At 43.9% G+C, this 21394-nt stretch overlaps 1 protein-coding gene across 1 annotated transcript in view; it reads right to left on the bottom strand.

Annotated features, from left to right (window-relative positions):
- Nucleotides 1-21394, bottom strand: part of SLC6A12 (solute carrier family 6 member 12) — a 47568-nt gene that overhangs the window by 3438 nt on the left and 22736 nt on the right. Inside the window, exons 8-14 of the mRNA XM_081210592.1 lie at nt 20815-20918; nt 19598-19722; nt 18114-18226; nt 16022-16159; nt 14411-14513; nt 8189-8289; nt 7205-7375 (exon numbers count right to left, since the gene is read on the bottom strand). Coding sequence (XP_081066718.1) covers nt 7205-7375; nt 8189-8289; nt 14411-14513; nt 16022-16159; nt 18114-18226; nt 19598-19722; nt 20815-20918 — 855 coding nt within the window. The remainder of the gene's footprint in view (nt 1-7204; nt 7376-8188; nt 8290-14410; nt 14514-16021; nt 16160-18113; nt 18227-19597; nt 19723-20814; nt 20919-21394) is intronic.

Raw genomic sequence — 21394 nt, 5'->3', positions numbered from 1 at the left:
CCATGGGGTTGCTTTCTCTTTTTGATAAAATGCTCAAGATCTGGCCCAATCTGGTGCCATGGCAAGAGCATCCACTTATTATTAATACTAGTAATATTAATACCCCGCCTTTTGCTCAGACCGAGACTCAAAATGGCACACAGGCATATAGGAAGTACCTGTCTAAAACAATAGAGGAAAACAGCACCCTTCACATCCTTAAACTAAAAGCATGCACTAGCATAGGTCAGTTAAATGTCAGAATTTGCATCTGGGAGTTTTGCAAAGTTAATTAACCTTGGCACTTCACGATTTCAGGACTGGGTACATTGCTCTGATTCATGAAGCACTGGTTAACCCAGCTGCTGTGAGCAACATGAGGCCTGGGAGCTTGTGATGAAGCCTTAAGAATCTCAGTTCTCATTTTTTTGTTTTTGTTTAATGAAGTCTCTAGCCCTCAGGATCGCTGAGAGGAGTTTGAACAATATGATGGCAGGAAAGTACATATGCCTGCCTGTTCCTATCATTACTGGAATCCCAGAAGCAAGAAGAAAGGCTTTCATTTTTGAAAGTGTTTCCTAGAGTTAATTAGTTACTCTGATTTTTCTCCAAAAGCCTTCTAAACATAATAAATCGAGAATTCTTCATGTGAACAGAAGGCACCAAATCAGAATATGTCAGCAAGGGAGTGGGCTGTTAACTGAAAGGTTTTTTTATCATTTAATTTTTCAAAACTTTTCAAAGACAAGAAGAAATTCACAGAAATGCAGTTTGCTGCAAAGTGTGTAGGTTGTTGTTGTTTTAAATCACTTCTGGGATTGACTCAAAGTATGAGGCCCCTTCCTCCACCCAAACCCGTGTCAAAAAAAGTGACTTTCAGTAACGCCAACGTGATGCACACTTTATAGCATAAAGTAGGAGGAAAGTAGCAGAAGGGATGTGGTTCAACTGTAGGGAAACTGCTTGGCTTGCAGAAGGTCCCAAGTCCAATCACTGGTGCTTCCAGGTACGGATGGGAAAGTTTCCTGCCTGAAACCCTGGAGAGCCATTGCCAGTCAGTATAAAGGTAAAGGGACCCCTGACCATTAGGTCCAGTCGTGGCCGACTCTGGGGTTGCGGCGCTCATCTCGCTTTATTGGCCGAGGGAGCTGGCGTACAGCTTCTGGGTCATGTGGCCAGCATGACTAAGCCGTTTCTGGCGAACCAGAGCAGCGCACGGAAACGCTGTTTACCTTCCCGCAGGAGCGGTACCTATTTATCTACTTGCACTTTGACGTGCTTTCGAACTGCTAGTTTGGCAGGAGCAGGGACCGAGCAACGGGAGCTCACCCCGTCATGGGGATTCGAACTGCCAACCTTCTGATCAGGAAGCCCTAGGCTCTGTGGTTTAACCCACAGCGTCACCCACGTCCCAAGCCAGTCAGTATAGGGAAAACTAAATTAGATCGAGCAGTGGTTTGATTCAGTAAAAGGCAGTGCCCAACAACCTGTTCTCACAATGTTCTCCAGCCAGACGCTTATGGGAAACCTGCAAGCAGGACCTCAGCGCAACAGCTGTGGCTTCCAGCAACTGGTATTCAGAAGCATTATTGCCTCTGACAGTGACGCCCGGTGGTGTAAGGTGATTGGTATGTTACTGGACCTGCCAACCAATCAAAATTGAGCCCTGACCCCCACGTCTGCTCACAGATTTTGCAACACAGCTCCAGTGTGCAAAACACATGTGGGGGGGGGAATATGTATTTCACATAAAGATGCCTATTTTGCATTGAAAAACATTGCAAATGTGTGTTTTATGTGCAAAGCACATAGAAAACGCGCACAATTTCAATGTTGGCTTTTCATGTGCTCTTTAAAAAAAACACTCCACACAAAGAGGAACGGAACATTAAATGCCAGCAAAACTGCATGCGGATGGAATCAGCCTGTTTAGTCCACTCCTAGCTGTAAATCCTCTGGAGAAAGTGTTGGTTTGAAAATGCTGTAAATAAATGAATAAAGCAATAGCAGGAGCTAATCAGCCAGCCTAGGCTGCTCCAAGAAGGTTCCAATTCTCCACTTGGTCAAATGCAGCTCTCCAGGCCTCTTTTCCTGGTCCTCAGGATTCCCCCAAGCCACAGCCACTTCCCTGGCCATGCCCCTCATGGCCCCCTGCTCTGCACTCTCCTCAAGTGCTTTTGCCTAGCTGGAATATGTCCTTGTACTATTATAATGCCGTTTGCTTGTCTGGATGGAGAGTAATATGTGTCTATATAGGAAGGTAGAAACATCTGACTTCTGCATGGGTGGAATGCAGCCTCCTGTAAGAATCCCATCCATTGCACCGCCCACTTTTGCCTCTAGCCCCGCCCACAACTGGAATGATGCCTGCGGGGGGGGAGATCCCCCGCCCCTGCTAAATATAAATGGCACTTGGGTTTCTCACTAGTTCTTCACTGCCTGTATTTTCCTAGGAGATTTTCTTCAGATCTGAATCTATGATGTGTCAAAGCACCAAGAGTGTTGGATGCCCCCCGTGACCAGGTGAATAGTGCTATAAACACTGGGTATGTGTTTCTATTTGAATTGGTGGCTGTACTTCACAATGACCTTCTCGGTGTCGTTTATTGTTAAAAGAATTGTTATGACAACTCTGTTCTCATCCAGTTGTACTTTAAGAATTGCATTTTTTTGTTTCATTTCTGCTGTTTTTCTAAGCTACTTGAATGATAGAAGAAAATATTAGCTTTCCTGTTATGCAATCCAGTTAATATCAGAAATTAAGCTTGAAGGGCAAAACTGGTGCTCCTCTTGCTTTTCCGGGTTTCCTAAAGGCCTGGATTTCATTTCTGGTGGAATTAAGTAACTTGGCAAACCAGATCATCTTGCTGCTAGGATGTTTTGCACTGGGGTTTTTAAAAAGATAATAATATTTGTTTTGTTTTACCTAATTAAAAGTTGTGCAAGAATTGCTCTGAACCAAATGATTTCTCTTAAAAAATAAATCTTTATTATTTTAATTTTATTAAAACAGAAAGTGGGGAGAGTTGATATTTGTTCCATTTGTATATATTTAATTGTTCTGTTTTGTAATGTTTTCCCCATCTGTGCATGCTAACGATATTCAGTGGTATTTGTTATGGCCTTTGGCTACGACAATAAACTGAAATCAACAAGGCAATCCGGTACAAATGGTTTAATGCTGTCTATTTCTTGGGTTATTGGTGCTGTAGTTTCTTTTTATTGTCTTAAGCTGATTCCACACCAGGGCCCTTTAATGCTGCTCAGGCATTGCTGTTCCACAGCCAGCTTGGAACAGAGGCTGATTCAAAGAAGCCAGAGCATCGTAGGGCAAAATGCATATGACAGAGACATGAAGACACATTGTGTGCAGTTGTTTATGTACTCATGCTTGAAGACTCCAAGCTGAGATGGGTGAGCTGAAGTGTTTGATTTTAAAGGAAAGGATAGATGATATAGTGAGCACAGCAGAAACCTGGGGGTATAGTGACAGAAACAGTGGGGGGCACTTATCTCGAGATAAAAGTCTATAGGAAGAACAAGGGAGGGCATAATGAAGGAGACACCAATATGTATGTCAAAGACATACAAGCTAGAAAGCCCCAAAAAGGGCAGACTCATCCACATACTCACTATGGATGGTAATACCTGGAGCAAAGAGTAAGTTAGTACTAGGAACATACAGTCGTACCTTGGAAGTCGAACAAAATCCATTCTGGAAGTCTGTTTGACATTCAGAATGTTCAGAAACCAAAGTGTTGTTTCTGATTGGCTGCTAGAAGCTCCTGCAGCCAATCGGAAGCCGTGAAAGCCCCTTCGGACGTTCGGTTTCCAAAAATAGTTCACAAACCGGAACAGTCACTTCCAAGTTTGCGGCGTTTGGGAGCCAAAACATTCGGGAACTAAGCTACTCAACTTTCAAGGTATGATTATACTAAATGTCCAGAGTTATCCTGAGATGCTGAATCTAAATTAAGGAAGCATCCATAAGAGGAAATGCAATAATGGACCAATATCTTCACATAGACTGGTAAATGTTTGTTCACATAAACAAAGAGGTAACATTGCTAGATAGCCTAAGAGACTGTGCCCTAGAACTGAGGGAAAGCAACCCTAGATTTAAAGTCATCTGGTGCCTCTGGTTGCTCTTTGATGGTAAAAGGCAGCAGCAGAGACCTATTTCTTATCTTAGCGATGTGGTCTCACAACACTAAGATTGCAGGTGCTGCCTGAACTTTGACAATTCATTGTCAAAAAGAAGTTAGAGGCTTATCTCTGATCTCAGAGCTATGGTGCTCAGTGCTAAGAGCGAAGAGCGAAGATAATAAATGTCTTATCTCCATCCCTGATGTCAGGTGAATGACAGGTAGGTGTGGTTTGCCCAAAATGGCCTGGCAGGCCAATTCAGAGGCCTGGTGGCCCTAGTAAGACCCATGGCTCAGATGTCTCCTATGCCTGGGTTAGTAAGACAGACCTTACCCTTACAGAAGCCTTGCTGGTTTTGCTTCAGCAAGACTCATTTTTCTGTGTGCTTGGTAATTCTATATTTATGCTTTCTACCAGCTTTCCCAGAACAGATGTTAAGGTAATTGACCTGTAACTTCCCAAATTCCACTCTGGATCCTCCCCCCACCTTTAAATGGAGTTATATTGGCCACTTTCTGGTCCTTGTTGTGTAGAAGAGAGAATTTCAGCAGCTGTAACTTGCCAGGCAGCTACACTTGCACTCCTCTTTTGTAGCTAGCCAGTAAATCAATGTCTCCATAATAAGTGTGTAAATTAAGAATTGTCAGTTTCACATGGTTTTTGCTTTCTGGAAATCACTAAGGCTACAGTCCTAACCCCATTTGCCAGGGAGTAGTCCTCACTGAATTCAAAAGGACTTACTTCTGTGCTGTTAGAGTGTTGCAAGGAGAAAAGAGGCTCAGAAACCTATTAAATTGCGGCAATTATTATTATTCCTTTTGAGTGCAATCCTCAACAATGGAGATATTCATTCACATCCCTAAGCTCATCATGTTATGACTTGAAGACAGGAAAGGACTGCATATTGAAGACAATACATTTAAAGATCATTTAAAGATCTTACAGTTAATACCTCAGAAGCAGTGAATTGAAACCTCCAGAGAACAAAGAATATTCCTTTTCATTCCACTTTGACCGTATGAGGCATGCTGTGTCAACACAGTTGACTGGAAATGGTGCAGCTGTCTTCAAAGGTGTTAAAGGCAACATCAAGGTGGAACCAAATTGTCTCCTGAAAACACACCTTTGCTTTCCCTCGCCGAACAAAAAGTTGTCCACCTGTCAAAAACTCCACTAGCAATTCACTCCCTGTCAACAAGTGAGTCACATCCCTCGTTCCCCTTCAGGTAGGTGCCCTCCTCATCACACACAAGAAAAAGGGTCATTGTACTACATGTAGCTGTGGATACACCCAACTGGAAACAGTGAGGTCTTTTTATAATGCAATATTTCTGATCTTTCCTTCCCACTGCATATTTTTCATTTGTTTGTGCCCTTTGCCTCATCTGTGTGTTTTCCTCAAGGCTCCCCTTCCTTTACTTCCCTGTCCGGGGCTTTGCCTCACAACTTGTCCACCTGAGGTGGACATTAAATCAGCGCCGGCGTACAGCCTGTCATTCCTCATTATGTTAGCATCCCTAGTCAGTAAACAAGGGCCTGCGGGCACAACATCACCTTCCCGGAGGTCAGAGCACTAGGAAGGGCACCCTCTGCAAAGTTCATTCTCTTCAGTGCTAGTGTGTGAGATTTCCCAGCCACTTGTCACTGCGACTTAAATTGCTTCACCAGGAAATATGCAGACACACCACCCAACGAGGTGTGCGCCTAGAAGGTTGCATTTCATCCTTTTCAAATTATCTGTCATTCCAAAAGCTGCAGTTTTCAGCAAGCCAACAACAATGATCTTGCACCAAAAATGCACAAGATTAAAAGTCAACGGCCCGATTTAGACATCACATCAAACTGTGGTTTGTATGAAGCATTGTTTTAGAACCCCAGAACAAGCTGCAAGGGTCCAAAGCGGGGTGAGGGAACTTTCTTCTATTGAAGGCTTCATTCTCTCTGCAGTGGTCTGCCAGGGATTTCATGCCAGTGGTGGGAGGAGATAACACCAGAGGCAGGCAGGGCTGCCCCTTCTCACTCTATCTTTCTGCCACCTCTCCCCCACCCTATTTGCCTTCCCTCCCACTTCCTGCCAACAGGTAGCTGGGGACTAGACAGATTATTCTTGCCAGAGTTATGAACTGATCGCCTGCAGAGAGCTTTCCCCTCTCATCTTTCCATCACTCCGCTAATTTTGACTCCCTTCTCCATTTTTCCTCTCCCAAGGCTCAGGGCTGCATAAAATTAGTTCAAGGTCTGCAGGTTGCCCACCCCTGTTCCAAATTTGCAAGCAAATAATAGTTTAGAACTCCTTGGTTGCTCTCATCTGCTCAGCACTCCAACCTTTTGAGCTGTAACTTGTCAATTCAGACACCGCATCAAACCATAGCTGTGACAAACCCTGGTTTGCCAACTGACTTCAAACCACGGTCTCTGATTTGAGTTTGCCAATCAGATTTTAATAACTTGACTTTTAGCATGCTCTTGTTATGTTGATTGGGTTTTTAACAGCCTTGGGGTGTTGAAGGTGGGTTAAACATTTATTAAATAAATAAATAACATCAACATCACAAAGCACAAACAATGATCTGCCCATTCACACATTACCCAAAAGCAGAGTAAACATTCCTAAACCATAGTTTGGCATGATTCCTGCTGTTGTATAGGGGTCTTCCTTTATCCAAACAGATTGGCCATTACCTTGATGTAACAGTCCAAGAAGGGCCTTGCATACGGCTCCTGGTCTGCCATACTCAATCCAATGTATGGTGGCAATCTGCTGTTCATGGGGAACTGCATGTATATCAAGCCAGGTATGCTTTTAAATATGCTAATAAGTTCATAAAAAAATGAATGCCTGCAATTAAGCAGAATTCAGGGTTAGGTCCTCTGAAAAAGCCAGAGCATTGCTTCATGGCTTAGGATGTCACTAACACCCAATTATTTTGGGACCCAGCAAACCAAGGCCATTCTGACTTTCTGTACTACAACGGAAATCACCGAAGCTGCCAATTTCACATCTTGCAAGCCAGTGAACAGCCCTAGCCAAAAGCAAACCAAAGTTCTGTGACCTTAGAGATGCTTCACTTTCTTTTACCTCTTTTAATGATCCTTTGGTTTTCAGGAGGATGAACGCAGCGTACAGTGGGATGCAGATGATAGAGGACAGCGCCATCAACCAGCCCACAGCAATACCCCATGGCGGATATTCGTATACTTTGTTATATGTGAGTGGTGTGTACCTAATGAGTGAAAACAGGAAGGTGGCCTGAAGAAGACAAAAGCAGAAAGCATGACTGCTATGCTAAGTGCAATGAGAAGATAACTCTGGAAAAGAGCTGTATACTGATATTTATAGCTTGATACTTGGTAGCAGAATGATTTAAGCTGTGGAGAGGAAGACAACCCACACTGAACTTGAGTCATGGTAGCCCATGGAGAGGTGGTTGTGAAGATCCTCTTGGGCTGCCCTTCCTGACCTGGCGCCCTCCAGATGGTGTGGACTACAGTTCCCAGCTAGTATGGCCAATAAGCAGGGGTAATGGGGGCCTTCTAGTGGTTCCCTCACTGTGAGAAGTGAGGTTACAGGGAACCAGGCGGAGGGCCTTCTCTGTAATGGTGCCCGCCCTGTGGAACGTCCTTCCATCAGATGTCAAGGAAATAAACAACTATCTGACTTTTAGAAGACATCTGAAGGCAGCCATGTTTAGGGTAGTTTTTAATGTTTGAAGTTTTATTCTGTTATTAGTATTCTGAACTCCATTGTCAAAATAAAAAAATTCCTTCCAGTAGCACCTTAAAGACCAGCTAAGTTAGTTCTTGGTATGAGCTTTCGTGTGCATGCACACGAAAGCTCATACCAAGAACTAACTTAGTTGGTCTTTAAGGTGCTACTGGAAGGAATTTTTTTATTTTGACTATGGCAGACCAACACGGCTACCTATCTACTACTGAACTCCATTGTTACTTCAGCAACACTGCAACAGAAGAACAAGAACCTCATGGAAGGTTCAATGTTTCATCCTCATTCAGAGATGCATTAATGACCTAAAACATGGCACAAAAGATTCAATCTACCTACCAGACAAACTCCAGGTGTGAGAAAGAGCCAGCACACTTTAACCAAGGGCCATGGTCGGTAGCCAATCATATCCTCGATGTTGTCATAGAAACGGTCTGCTCCTTGATGCCCACAAAGAAAGAGAAGGGTGGTTTTTTAAAAATCAACATAAATCCATAATATTATGAACACAGATTAACTTGATTTTATACACACACACACACACACACACATCCAGACAATCATCAGCTCTGTAGTTTATTTGTATGTTTCCATTCCCTCTTTTCTCCAAATAGATCCGGGCAACCGAACAACAACCATATCAGGAGACCATTTTGTCAACTTCATGTCCGACTGGGGTTTTGAAGCTGGGTTTCCTATATCACTAACCCAGGGATGGGGACCACCTCCAGATGCTGTTGAACACTAACTCCCATCATCCCTGATAATGGGTCTCGCTTGCTGGGGCAAGATGGGACTCCCCACCTTGTTCAGAGGGCCACAAACTCCTCATCCCTGTTCCAGCAACTTCACTTCATTACCAGGGATGAAGTAAACTAAGAAGATCTTGCTGTTATGAATAAGATTAAATGGTGTATTCATATCATTATGTTTTTATATGTGTTGGAAGCCTCCCAGAGTGACCGGGGCAACCCAGCCAGATGGGCAGGTTATAAATAATAAAATTATTGTTATTGTTGTTAGACCATTTTTTATGAATTGAAGGGAAACCTGAAAACTTCTATAGTGCTTTGGAATGCAAACAAAGTTCTGTTAGAAGTAAACCTTTTTGGTGATTTACAAGGCATTTTATTTATTGTCTTCTCGTATCTTATCTTCAGAGTTAAAATGTTTTATTGTTCTTTTTCATCTTTAGGCATAATGCTGTTTTATGTTCCATAAAAATAGCAGTTGTTGTTCTTATACAGTTGGTCGGTTTTAGTGGTGTCTTATCTGTTTAGTCATAAGGAGTGCTGGGTCTGGTGATTTTTATAAGCTTGGCTGGGGGAGGACGACACCCTCTGAAGATTGGATTAATCTTTAGAGGTAGGGTGAAATTCTAAGAACTGTCAAGGTGGGGCGTTATGAGATGGCCAGTGATTCCCCTCATCCTTTTTAACCCAAAAGAAAGCCTTCAAACCAGAGTTTGGCCACTCTCAGCAAGAGGGCCATATTTCTTGGACAAGGTTGTTGTAGAGTATGACAGACTGCTTCCTTCATGGATGTGGGAAAGATCTGCCAGTATCTTGTTCAGGACACTCCCAGCCAGAAGCCACAGGCCTGCCAACATTCTCTGACTCAGGGGATGAGTCCTTTGCAGTACCTCTGTCTCCACTGCCTTGAGGACTACAGAATGAGGTGATTCCCCTTTAACAACTCCTGCAAGGCAAGGCCTACCACACTCCAGGTTTTTTCTGCTTACATAAGGCTTTGTGTGGCACCAACTCCCTGCAGAGGCAACATCTACAGTTGCTACTGGCTTTCAGAGCTGTCCAAGGTCCTGTTCTTACCTGCCCACATTTCACTAGCACCAGTCACTGCCTGCTTCCACTTTGAGTCTCCACCTCCCATGGCTCTGGACATTAGGCATCCCTGCATTGCCTAAAAAACTGTGCACTGGTCCTTCTTGCCAGAAGAGAGTGAGCATTGCACAGTTGCCTAGGCAACCCAGGGATGCTTGCCTAGCTTCTGGGGCAGTGACATGAGGAGACAAAATGGCCCTCTGTTGCCTAGGTGATTGTACAACGCTCACTCTCTACCAGTGACAGCAAGCATTGCCCAACCATCTGGGCAATGCAGGGATACTTGCCCAAATTTATGGTGCTAGGCTGGAGCATAGCACTAGAAGTCTTTCTGTGCTGCGGGCATTATTATTATTAATATTATTAACATTCTTCACTTATAGGGCACCTAATGTTTTCTAAGGGCTGTACATATATAAAAAGATAAGGCATGTTTCCCTTAAAGATCACAATCTAATAGATATTACAGAAAAGAGGAGGAAATGTACCGTAGTTAGAAGAGGAAGCAGGGATGCTGGGTGCCAGTCAATCTTGATGGCTTGGCTAGTGACAGAGACCAGAGTATGGCTCCGTTCATCTCTACAATCCTAGGGCAGTCACTGAGCCACCACAACCCAACCTTGCCCATGGCACACTGGTGCATTTCACTCCCAACAAAAACCCAATCCTCCACATTTTACACCAAATTTGTGGGTGATACTTTGACCCAGCAGTACTGTACTTTATTCAGATCTATGGATGAATGTGGGGGGGGGGTCAGGAACTGGAACTGTAGGCTCCGGCCTGCTCCCTGCTCTGTGAACATTTGAAATGGAGCATCACTAAACATTAGCCATAACTTGTCCTGCTTGTAGCACTGTTGAAGTTGATGCTAGTTTTTAAATTTCGGAGTCAAACAAGCAGCAAGTTCCATTGCTCTGTTTTCATCTTCAGGCTCTGACTGAGCAAGCAAGGAATCATATTCCAAAGCCCGTAGCATTTAGACAGAAATGAAAAAGTTGCATTTAATTAAAAAGTTACTTCTGGAGCTGGGATTCAGAGTCAAAGGTCCAAGTGCCTGATCCCAAGTGGCTCAGTATCTCTGTGAATCACAGCAAGTAAACCACTGGCAAGTCACTATGAAACCTTCCCCACACCCCAATGCACATATGCCTGCTGTGACATCAGGGAAGATTAGTGAATTGGGATGCAAGCAACATCAGAAGTCAAGGATGACTTATTATGAGATACTGAGATACAACTTTTTATAAAAAAAGCAGACATTTTGCTAGTGGAGGGGAATGATAATCTAGTGGGTGGGAAGAGAAAAGGAAACATTTTGGATAAGCAAAAAGTGAGTAACAGCAGCAATTTGGGACATATTCACCAACACTGTTCAGCTGGTAGAGCATGAGACTCTTAATCTCAGGATAGTGGGTCTGAGTCCCATGTTAGGCAAAAGGTTCCTGCATTGCAGGGGTTGGACTAGATGACCCCCGTGGTCCCCCGTGGTCCCTTCCAACTCTGCAGTTCTATGATTCTATGACTAGGGTAGCATTGTTAAAGCTTTATTTACTCATCTGCCTCCTTGCAGAAATGCTACACTGCAAAGGTTTCAGCCCAACCCATCAAAGGCAAGGGGTGACATAGTAGAAAGCAATGGAACCTGACACAAATGGATTTACTGAGTCCTTGAACGGGGAGGTTGGCATGCTCTATGTTTCAAAATGATGGTGAAAAGAAATTAATCAGGCTTAAGGAGTCATCAGTTCAGTCAGCCTGTGCTGCTTTCTGGCAAAAGTGGAAGCTGGAAGAAGGATGTGGCTCAGCCTCCCCACCCCCGGTCATCTATTCAAAAGGATTATGTACACTGCCGTAGAGAAGGGCCTTGAATAACTCCTTAGGGAGAGCTTTGTTTAAGTAAATGGAGGTGTTTGCTGTTATCCTGGACAACCTAAAGCGCACAAGGTGAAATACGGTCACAAAGCAGCAGTCCATGGAAGAAGTATGAACCCTGACTCAAAGAGCTGCTCGGTCCCCGGTCATCCCAGCAACTACCTTGCAACAAGGTGCCCCCCATGCCCCAAGAAGTGGTCAGTGCTCCACCTCTGTACCATAGTGTATCTTCAGCCTGCTCCTGGTTGCTCACCGGGCATAGGTGTCCAACTTGCAATGCCTGTGCCCAAATACTAGCATAACCATACTTAGCATTTTAATAGCATGCTGAACACACACCCTCCCTGCCTATTATTGCAGAATCCTTTATAACAGTTCTGAATTAAAGGCCAGCAATATTATTACCCACTCACTCTGAATATTGCAGAGAAAAGCTGAGGGAACTGCATATTACCCTAATCTTAATGAGATCTTGCAAGTTTGCAACTGGGTAGGATCTGAAGGGGGTGGGAATATCCCATTTCACAGCTCGCACTCTTTGCCACACCAACTCTGCCTATCCAAATTTGTCTGTGTGCTTGTGCAAGAAAGATACACTTATTGGAAATTATTAGAGACAAGCCATGGATTCATTTCAAGGCCACACAGAAAATTGCCCTGAGCATTCTTTGGCCCAGTGCCAAACCTGGTTATCTAAGATTCCAACAGCTTAAACCCGAATTCTTCTCCAGCAGGAGAAGTTCTCTTTCTGAACAAGTAATCTTGGGGTCATATACACTGGCGCTGTTCAGAAAATGCTCCCTGGGCTGTGTTATTATTCCAATCTTTTTAAAACATGCATGGTGTGTGTGTGTGAGAGAGAGGGGGGGAGGGGGGGAGGGACAGAGGGAGGGAGAGAAGACTCCCATCTAGACTCTTACTTTTGGCAACTGCAACAGCAAGCAAAAGTTGGCTGGAAATGGCATACTCCTTTCACAGAAATAAAGCCATATGCAGGAAATCCTCAAATCTTTGTCACGATGTCTGCTTGACAGGCAGGGGGAAAGCTGCCAGGCTTTGTGGGTGGCACCATCATGGCTGCCAACAGGCAAGTCTGAAACATGTGTCTTTATTTACGATGTTTGCTGTAAACCTTTGCAGCATAAGCAAAGCAGATCTGGGCTGCCAAACTACATATCCTCGGGTGGAGAGAGGGCAAGAGGAGCAACAATCCCTGGGCACAAGTTGCCCGTTTGCCTACATGGTATTTCATGCCAACATGGAGTGAGGTTTTCGGATGGGGGAGGAAAGAGATTTAGAATAGAGCACATATAATTAGGCATGTGAGCTTGCACACAGGAAGTCAGGGGATCCTTCCTAAGTCTTTCCAGAAATAGCATTCTGTCACCAAAAGAACTATGAGTCCAGTATATCTGAAGGAGCATCTCCAACCCCATCATTTTACCCGGACACTGAGGTCCAGCGCCAAGGGCCTTCTGGCAGTTCCCCCACTGCAAGAAGCCAAGTTACAGGGTACTAGGCAGAGGGCCTTCTCGGTAGTGGCACCCACCCTGTGGAACGCCCTCCCACCAGATGTCAAAGAGAAAAACAACTACCAGACTTTTAGAAAACATCTGAAGGCACCCTGTTTAAGAAAGCTTTTAATATTTTATAGGTTATTGTATTTTAATATTCTGTTGGAAGCCGCCCAGGGTGGCTGGGGAGGCCCAACCAGATGGGCGGGGTATAAATATATTATTATTATTATTATTATTATTATTATTATTATTATTATTATTAGTCTTCCAACAAGTCCCTCGTTTGCAGAAGGAGTTGCTGGGATGTTGACACTGGGATAGTTCAGGATGGGCAACTGGTATAACAAGAGAGCACACCAGTCAAATTTTGAAATTAACCAGCAGGAAAAGCAAATAAACCTATTTTAGATGTACACCTAAATATGTCACACGAATGAGATAAGCATGTGTTGAGAAATGCAGTTGTCATGCAGGTCAAGAATGTGATAACTACCTGCCCCCGAGGGGCACACCTTGGGATTGGGGTGTGGAAGCAGCAGCCGGGGGATAGAAAGATGTAACATCTTACAAGGACTGGAAGAAACACCATGGACAGAATAACCTCCACACACACTGGAAGAACAAGGATATAGTTTGAGTTCCTCACTTGTAGTTTTAGAAATCATTTAATGTGTCAACACGAATCGAAGTTATTAATATTGCAGTTGTTGTATAAAGGATTATTATTATGACTGGAAGGTTATGGAAATTAATAAGATTTTGGAATGCAGAAATAAAGCCATCAATTCTAGCATGCAGGGGGCCACTTTATCTAAATTATATAATTCAGTACTCAAACCATTGGTATTAATAATTACATTATACATTAGCATTGTTATAATGAGGCTATTATTGGATTGTAATTGAAAACTAATAAAAATTATTATTATTATTATTATTTTTAAAAAGGAAGTGCAGGTTTGCTCTCTTCCTGGCATGGACAGCTCAGGAGACAGACTCAGCCTTGCACCCTGTTCTCTGCTGCTGAGCTGTTTCCTGCTAATTGGCAGAGGAGAGATCAGGAGAAGAGAAAGTTTAAACTTCCCCCTCCCCTCTCCTTACTGATTGGAGGGAAAGATCCTTGTAGTTTCACTCCTTGTTTTCACTCAGACATGCATTTTTGTGCACATTTTGGGGTTGGAAAAGTGTATTGCAAAATTCACCGGTGATTTTCAAAGGACAGTTGCATCTCAATTCGCACATCATTTCAGGAAGTGCAAATTGTGGATATCTGCCTTAAAATGTGAACACGAACCAAATTTCTCCCCAATCTCAGAACTTCTACATACCATAAACCCATCCAATGCAGACGACTTCAAAGATAGCCAGGAAAAGCAGGCATGTCCCGCTGGCTGCGTAATAATCAAACAGCTGGAAGATGTACATTCCACCCTGCAAGAGGCACAAAGGGGGAAAGGAAGCCCATTTGCAAACAACTAGAGCAAAATGTCTGAAGAAGCCAACAAACCAGTGAGCTATAATAGTATGGTGTTAAGAAGCACAGAAGAACTCACCTTGCTATTAAAAAAAAATCTGCCAAGCAAACCCATCTAAATGCCTCTTCACTGTGGCAGGGTGTTGTCAAAATGCCTTGACACAGATGTTGGTGGACTCCAGCTCCCATCAGGCCCAGCCCACATGGCCGGTGCTTAAGGATGCTGGGAGTTGTCGTCCAGCAACAATGGAGAGCACCAGGTTCCCCCTTCCTGGATTACAGGTCTTAGTGAACGAGGATCACAGCCCTTCTCATTTCCTACATTCCACAGAATGCCTACACATTTTTGCAATTCCACAAGGCAGAGGGACTTGATCCACCTGGAAAATGCAATGATCCAAGTGCCTCTGGCGCAAGTTCCCAATACTCCATGGAATAGAGGCCTGAAAGAGGGAATGGAACGGGACTCCTACGCTCTTCTGCTGCTGAGAACATGCCTGGCCATGCTGACCTTTGGTGCCAGCTCTGGGTTCTTTGCACAGATGGTAGATGTATGTTCTCTAAGGTGGGCCATTTGGGGGCTTGGTGCACAGACTTTGAATCCTCACATAGTACCGATGTGCCTCACATTCTCCATCATTTCACAGATGGAAATGGGGACACTTGCCTCTGGGGTCCCTTGTGTGACACCCATTGGCATCAAAGCACTCTCAAACCTTCACCAAGGCCCCCAGCCTCTCCTCTCACAATGAATGGAGCCTTTGGGGGCTTTTTTGATTGCTTGCCTGGGTGGAGGATGGGTTTGCATGTAGAAACCAATAACTTCAGTGTGGCCGGATATGTAGCCTAATGTACAAAGATAAAAATCGTATTTGTTGTTCCACCCACTTTTGCCTCCAGAAGATGACTTATGAAGGAACACAGCTCACAGGCTGAAAATAGTTCTCCACCCCTGGTTCAAAAGGCACCCCAGAGACAAAACCAGGAAGAAAAGAGGGGTAGTGATTTATTTGGGTCAGGCACCAAAATACATGGACTGTCCCTGAGGGAAAGGACATATACAGTCATACCTTGGATCTCAAATGCCTTGGCTCCTGAACAAATCGGCTCCTGAACAATCAAAACCTTGAGTGTTCCAGTTTTTGAACAATTTTTGGAAGCCAAACATCCAGTGAGGCTTCCACAGCTTCCAATTGGCTGCAGGAGCTTCCTGCAGCCAATCAGAAGCCGCACTTTGGTTTATGAACGTTTTGGAAGTCAACCAGACTCCCGGAACACATTCCGTTCGACTTCCAAGGTACAACTGTATAGCATATGGAAATGCAAATCGCGTTGCAGCTTCTTCTAACCATTTATGTGAGCTTAGAGTGCTGGATAATAATGATTGTATGCCATTGTGTGGTTGTTGGGGCAGGTGTTATTTCCAAATGCCTCTTCTGCCCTCCCGCTGAGCTCTGCTTCTCACCTCGGTGACCAGTAGCAAGCCTATCAAGTAGCAGATCACTGCAATGCCCAGGATCAGCATCTCCCGGCGTCCTTTCTTACGGAAGATGTCCGGGAACAAGTCAACAATGGCTGTCACCAGGCTCTCGACACAGACAAACTATGGAAGAAATAGTCGTATCAGGAAATACCACGTTCCAGAGCTCCCCTTTCTTTTCTTTTTTTTTAATAAATATTTTTATTCAGTTTTCAAACATAAAATAGAAGATCATTTAACAGTTACATAAAAACCCTTCACCAAAGAAGTAACAAACATTTCCCCTTTCTCGGTCCTCCCTCTCCTCCAATTTCCTTGTCAGTGTTCACTCTTAGCCAGGCATAGGCAAACTCCGACCCTCCAGATGTTTGGGACTACAATTCCCATCTTCCCTAGCTTAACAGGACCAGTGGTCAGGGATGATGGGAATTGTAGTCCCAAACATCTGGAGGGTCAGAGTTTGCCTATGCCTGCTCTTAGTCATAACTTCTTGTAGCCATAACCCAGTCACACACATCTCCCAGCACATGCAGGACTGGACTTGAGATACACTGCTGGAAACCAACCCCACCCTGCCACACACAGTGTTTGCAATGGCATGCCTCACGTGGCCTGAATCCTTCCATGTGGGTGTGTGCATGACTGCCTTGGCACAAGTCAAAGTGGCTGGAAGCCAAAACTTCCCCTTGCCCCTGGGGAGGGTTTGTAACTCAGCGATGGGAGAACATTTTTTCTGCTTGCAGAAGACCCGCGGTTAATTCTTGGCAGCTCCAGTTAAAAGGCTCAGAAGATACCTCCATACAAGACCCTAGAAAGACTGTGCCAGTCACCATAGACAGTACTACATTAGATGGGCTGTTATCTGTGTGTGTGTGTGTGTGTGTGTGTGTGTGTGTGTGTAGATCTATAAATAGTGACCACCATGCATTGTAATGGATGCGTGTTAGTATATCCTTAGTTAGCCAATTCAGCTGCTTTTTCTTCTCTAGACTGGTGACTGGGAGCAGCCACTGAGACCACATAACACCAGTCTTGAAAGACCTACATTGGCTCCCAATACATTTCCAAGCACAATTCAAAGTGTTGGTGCTGACCTTTAAAGCCCTAAACGGCCTCAGCCCAGTATACCTGAAGGAGCATCTCCACCCCCATCGTTCGGCCTGGACACTGAGGTCCAGCGCTGAGAGCCTTCTGGTGGTTCCCTCACTGCAAAAAGGGAAGTTACAGGGAACCAGGCAGAGGGCCTTCTTGGTAGAGGCACCCGCCCTGTGGAATGCCCTCCCATCAGTTGTCAAAGAAATAAACAACTATCTGACATTTAGAAGACATCCGAAGGCAGCCCTGCTTAAGGAAATTTTTTATGACTGATGTTTTAATGCATTTTTAATCTTTTGTTGGAAGCCACCCAGAATGGCTGGGGAAACCCAGCCAGATGGGCAGGGTAGAAATAATAAATTGTTGTTGTTGTTGTTGTTGTTGTTGTTGTTGTCATCTCTCCCCACCTCATAATATTTAACCATGTAAGCAGCTTGGGAAATGAAGTTTCATTTGGGAAACCAAAAAGGTATGGGGGGGGAATGGATGCAACAAGAATGAAGTTTGCATTTGTGTTAGTAAAATCTGTGGATCGTGACGGCTCACCTGGCACCTTCATTACCTGCCTTTAGGCTCCAGGCAAAAATATTTCTCTATAACCAGGCCTTTGGCAGATTAACATTCTATGGCCTTTTAAATGTGTTTGTGAGAGGGGGTTATTGGTGGTGGTGGTGATGGCTTGTTTTGTTTTCTTATGTATTATGTATTTTTATGTTGTGAACTTCCCTGTGATCTTTGGATGAAGGGAAGTATAAAAAATTAATTAATTAATCAGTTAGTTAATTAATAATGCACATCTGATGCAGGTTGAAGTGACAGCTTCCCACATCTTTTCACCAATCTATACAACAAATTAATGCGTTTCATTTATTCGTGTCACTCCTTTTTTTCCAGGTACCATTTAGTAGGTTTCCCCCCTGCAAGATACTATTACAGACATACCACCCCCAAACTCAGGAAAATGATAAATATTTTTCCATACTTGACTGTCCAGTCCCAAGAAGATCAGCATAAGGAAGAACAAGCAGGCCCAGATCTGAGACACAGGCATCATGGTGACAGCTTTTGGGTAGGCGATAAATGCTAATCCAGGACCTACCAATTGAGCAGAAACAGGTGAACTGATGTTTCACTAACCCAATAGATAAGCTGGGTTGATATAGACACATCTACATCTATTATGATGTGTCTTTCCATGTACAACAAGGTGGAGGGAAAGGGCCAGATTCAACTACCCCATTCAGCTGTCAAAAGTTGGACTTCCACTAGCAGAAGAGGACTTTCTGCTCCCTCCCCTCATTCACCCTGTGCATCCCCCAAATCTGCTCTGGAGGATTTGGCAAAATCCCAGAACAGTGAACAGGTGGGAGGAAAGGAGATATTCTTCCATCAGACAAGCATATAATGGTTGTGCTGATAGAACAATCTCCTTCGTGCTACACAGAATTCTACCCAAACAGTTGCATCAAACCAAGTCATACTCATAGTAGACCTATTCACACCAATGGACTCAAGTTAGTCAAGTCCATTGAACTCAATGGGTCTACTTGGGATATAATTTATTGGATACAACCCAGTGCCCTTTATCTTTCTAACCAGATGCTCAATCTAATATTTTATGCTGGCCTTTTTAGCAATTTTTTTTTAAACCTCCTTTAGTGTCGTAGTGGGACCTACAACAAAAGCTTCCAGGTTCTGGAAACCCATCCACTCAATTCTGGTCCTCTCATTCCCAACAGTCAGTCTGGATTCCACACCCTCTAAACATGCTCAGTCCATCCCATCAGGGTGGGGGTCTATTATACTTCCCCACATCTATTTTACCTTCATAACAACCCCACGAAGTAGCTTAGGTTTAGAGCTTCCTGGTGGAGTGGGGTTTTCCCATTGTCTCGATGGTCTCAGTCAGTGGATTTAACTAGCTCTCATAATGATCCATAACTGAGCCACTATATGAAAAGCCAGGTATTGCACAATAATACAGAATGGATCACATGTTCTAGGAATTTTTGCCGGGGGTGAATGCAATCTTGGCTCTGAGAAGTGGCATGAAGATATGCATTATTCCACTCCGTTTATGCCCTGATATGTAATGTCAGCTGGTTCTGGCCAAAGAACAAACTCAGAACATCAACAGTTTTAGAGGATATAAAAATGTTTTCCACCCATAGTCCTGATAACTTTTACGCGTCTCTTCAGGTTTGGGAAGGGCCATAGCTCAGTGGTAGAACAGCTGCTTTGCATGCAAAAGGTCCTGGGTTCAAACCCCAGCATTTCAAGGTAGGGTTGGGAATGCCCCATGCCTGAAGTCCTGGAGAGCCACTGCTGGTCATTGTGGACAATACTGAGCTAGATGGACCAATGGGCTCAGTATATGACAGCTTCCTGTTCATAGTTCCATTCTTAAGACCCCAAGCCATGCTTTATATTTCACCAGTCTCTTTGTTGCAGTCCCTGCATGCTCACCTGATTCAGCCACATATGAGACGGGCACACCCTGTTCGTGAGCCATGAAGCCCAACACGGAGAAGATGGCAAAGCCAGCCACAAAACTGGTGGCACTATTCAGGAAGCAAAGCATAAAGCAATCCCTGCCGGGGCAAAACGAAGGTGAGTGGGTTACAACTGGAGGATGCTCCTGTCCTTTGCACCCCCAGGCTGGAGGTGGGGCTTGTGCATTAAATTAAATTAAATTAAAGCTCCCCCTCCACCTTTTATCCCAGAATTTGAGCACTGGACCTACCAGTACTCATTAGCAGAGCAAACAGTTTGAAAGGCAGAAGATCCTACATTCAAGCCCTCACATCTCCTGATAGGTCTCCAAGAGACCTTTGCTGAGGAGCGTGGAGTATGGTTCCTAGTCTCATCATAGACAACAGTGTTATGACTTCATATATGGCGTGTGTGTGTGTGTGTGTGTGTGTGTGTGTGTGTACTCTCTCTCTCTCTCTCTCACACACACACACACACACACACACACACACACAGGCCATCAGTCCAAAAAAACCCACACCCCAAAAGCAACCATTAAATCATTGTTAGCTGAATGTCCTCACAAAATTAATCTAGGTCATTACTTTATTTACGTTACTTATGAAGAGCCTTTGTAGTGTGCCCTTCACCTCAGTGGATCCCAGAGCTCAAACCAGAGAAGGTATAAAATCATATAAGGCACAATAATAAATCATCAATAAACAATAAGAGCAGCTAAAACAAGAGAACCGGCTTACCTGCCATCAACTAAATGATAAAGTAACTACTGCAAAGGCAAAGAGACAAGCCTTTAATTGGCATCAAAATTATACCTGTATTGGCACCAAGTGGACTTTTATGGGAAGGGTATTCTCCAAGTGGTACACAAGTCTCACTGCGAATGAGATTGGTTGAATCATGATGAGCATATTGGGGGTGGGGTGCGATGAAATAATTTGGACAACTCAAAAGGAAGCATCATGAGTAGAGGAAAAACCATGTCCCAAACCTTGATAGGGTGGAAAATTCTACTCCAGTCATAGAATTTGGAACTGCTTGCTGCAGAATCCCAAGGGAGTCTGATCACAGTGAGGCACAGCTGAGTAGGGTTGCAATATTCCCCAAAGTGAAAATCTGGACAAAGTTTTTGAGTTTTTGTTTGTTTACTTTTTGTCAAAGTAACTGAGATTTTTGGGGGAACATCTCCTTACCTGTAGCAATTGTTGTTGTACTTGTTGTAGCTGCCCAAAGCTATGAGGCACCCCTGGCAGATGGCATAAGAGAAGAAGATCTGAGTGCCTGCGTCCATCCATACCTAGAGCAAAGCAAAGGGGAATCATATCTAGATTCAGAAAGCAAACAATCACAGTTTGGCAGACAGGGCATTGTTTGAGATACCAGGCACAAATCCTGCATCTGTGTCAACTGCCGTGTTTAGGTGACTTCTTTTATGCCCATGTGACAGTTGCTGCTTTGGCAACAGAGTAGGAGAAGCCCTATTAACTTTCTTGTGTTAAATGTGCATTCTTGACCTTTGTAATGTTTTATTTTGAAATCTTTAAGATATATTTTAGTTTCCTGTTTATTATGCTGCTTTGAATGTACACTTTATATCCGACTTTCTTTGGTGATGTTTTATTTGATGGTTTAAGGGGTTTTTTAAAAATATATATATATAAAGCGGTATATAAATGAGATGACTAAAGATGAAGATGCAGCACCTGTCATTTCCACCATGCTATACATTTAGCTGAGCATCGGGACAGAGGAATCTCTCAACTTCCGTTTCTC

The sequence above is a fragment of the Podarcis bocagei genome, assembly GCF_964188305.1.
Source record: "Podarcis bocagei genome assembly, chromosome: 10".
In the NCBI taxonomy this organism is placed as follows: Eukaryota; Metazoa; Chordata; class Lepidosauria; order Squamata; family Lacertidae; genus Podarcis; species Podarcis bocagei.
This window is presented reverse-complemented; position numbering and strand designations above follow the sequence as displayed.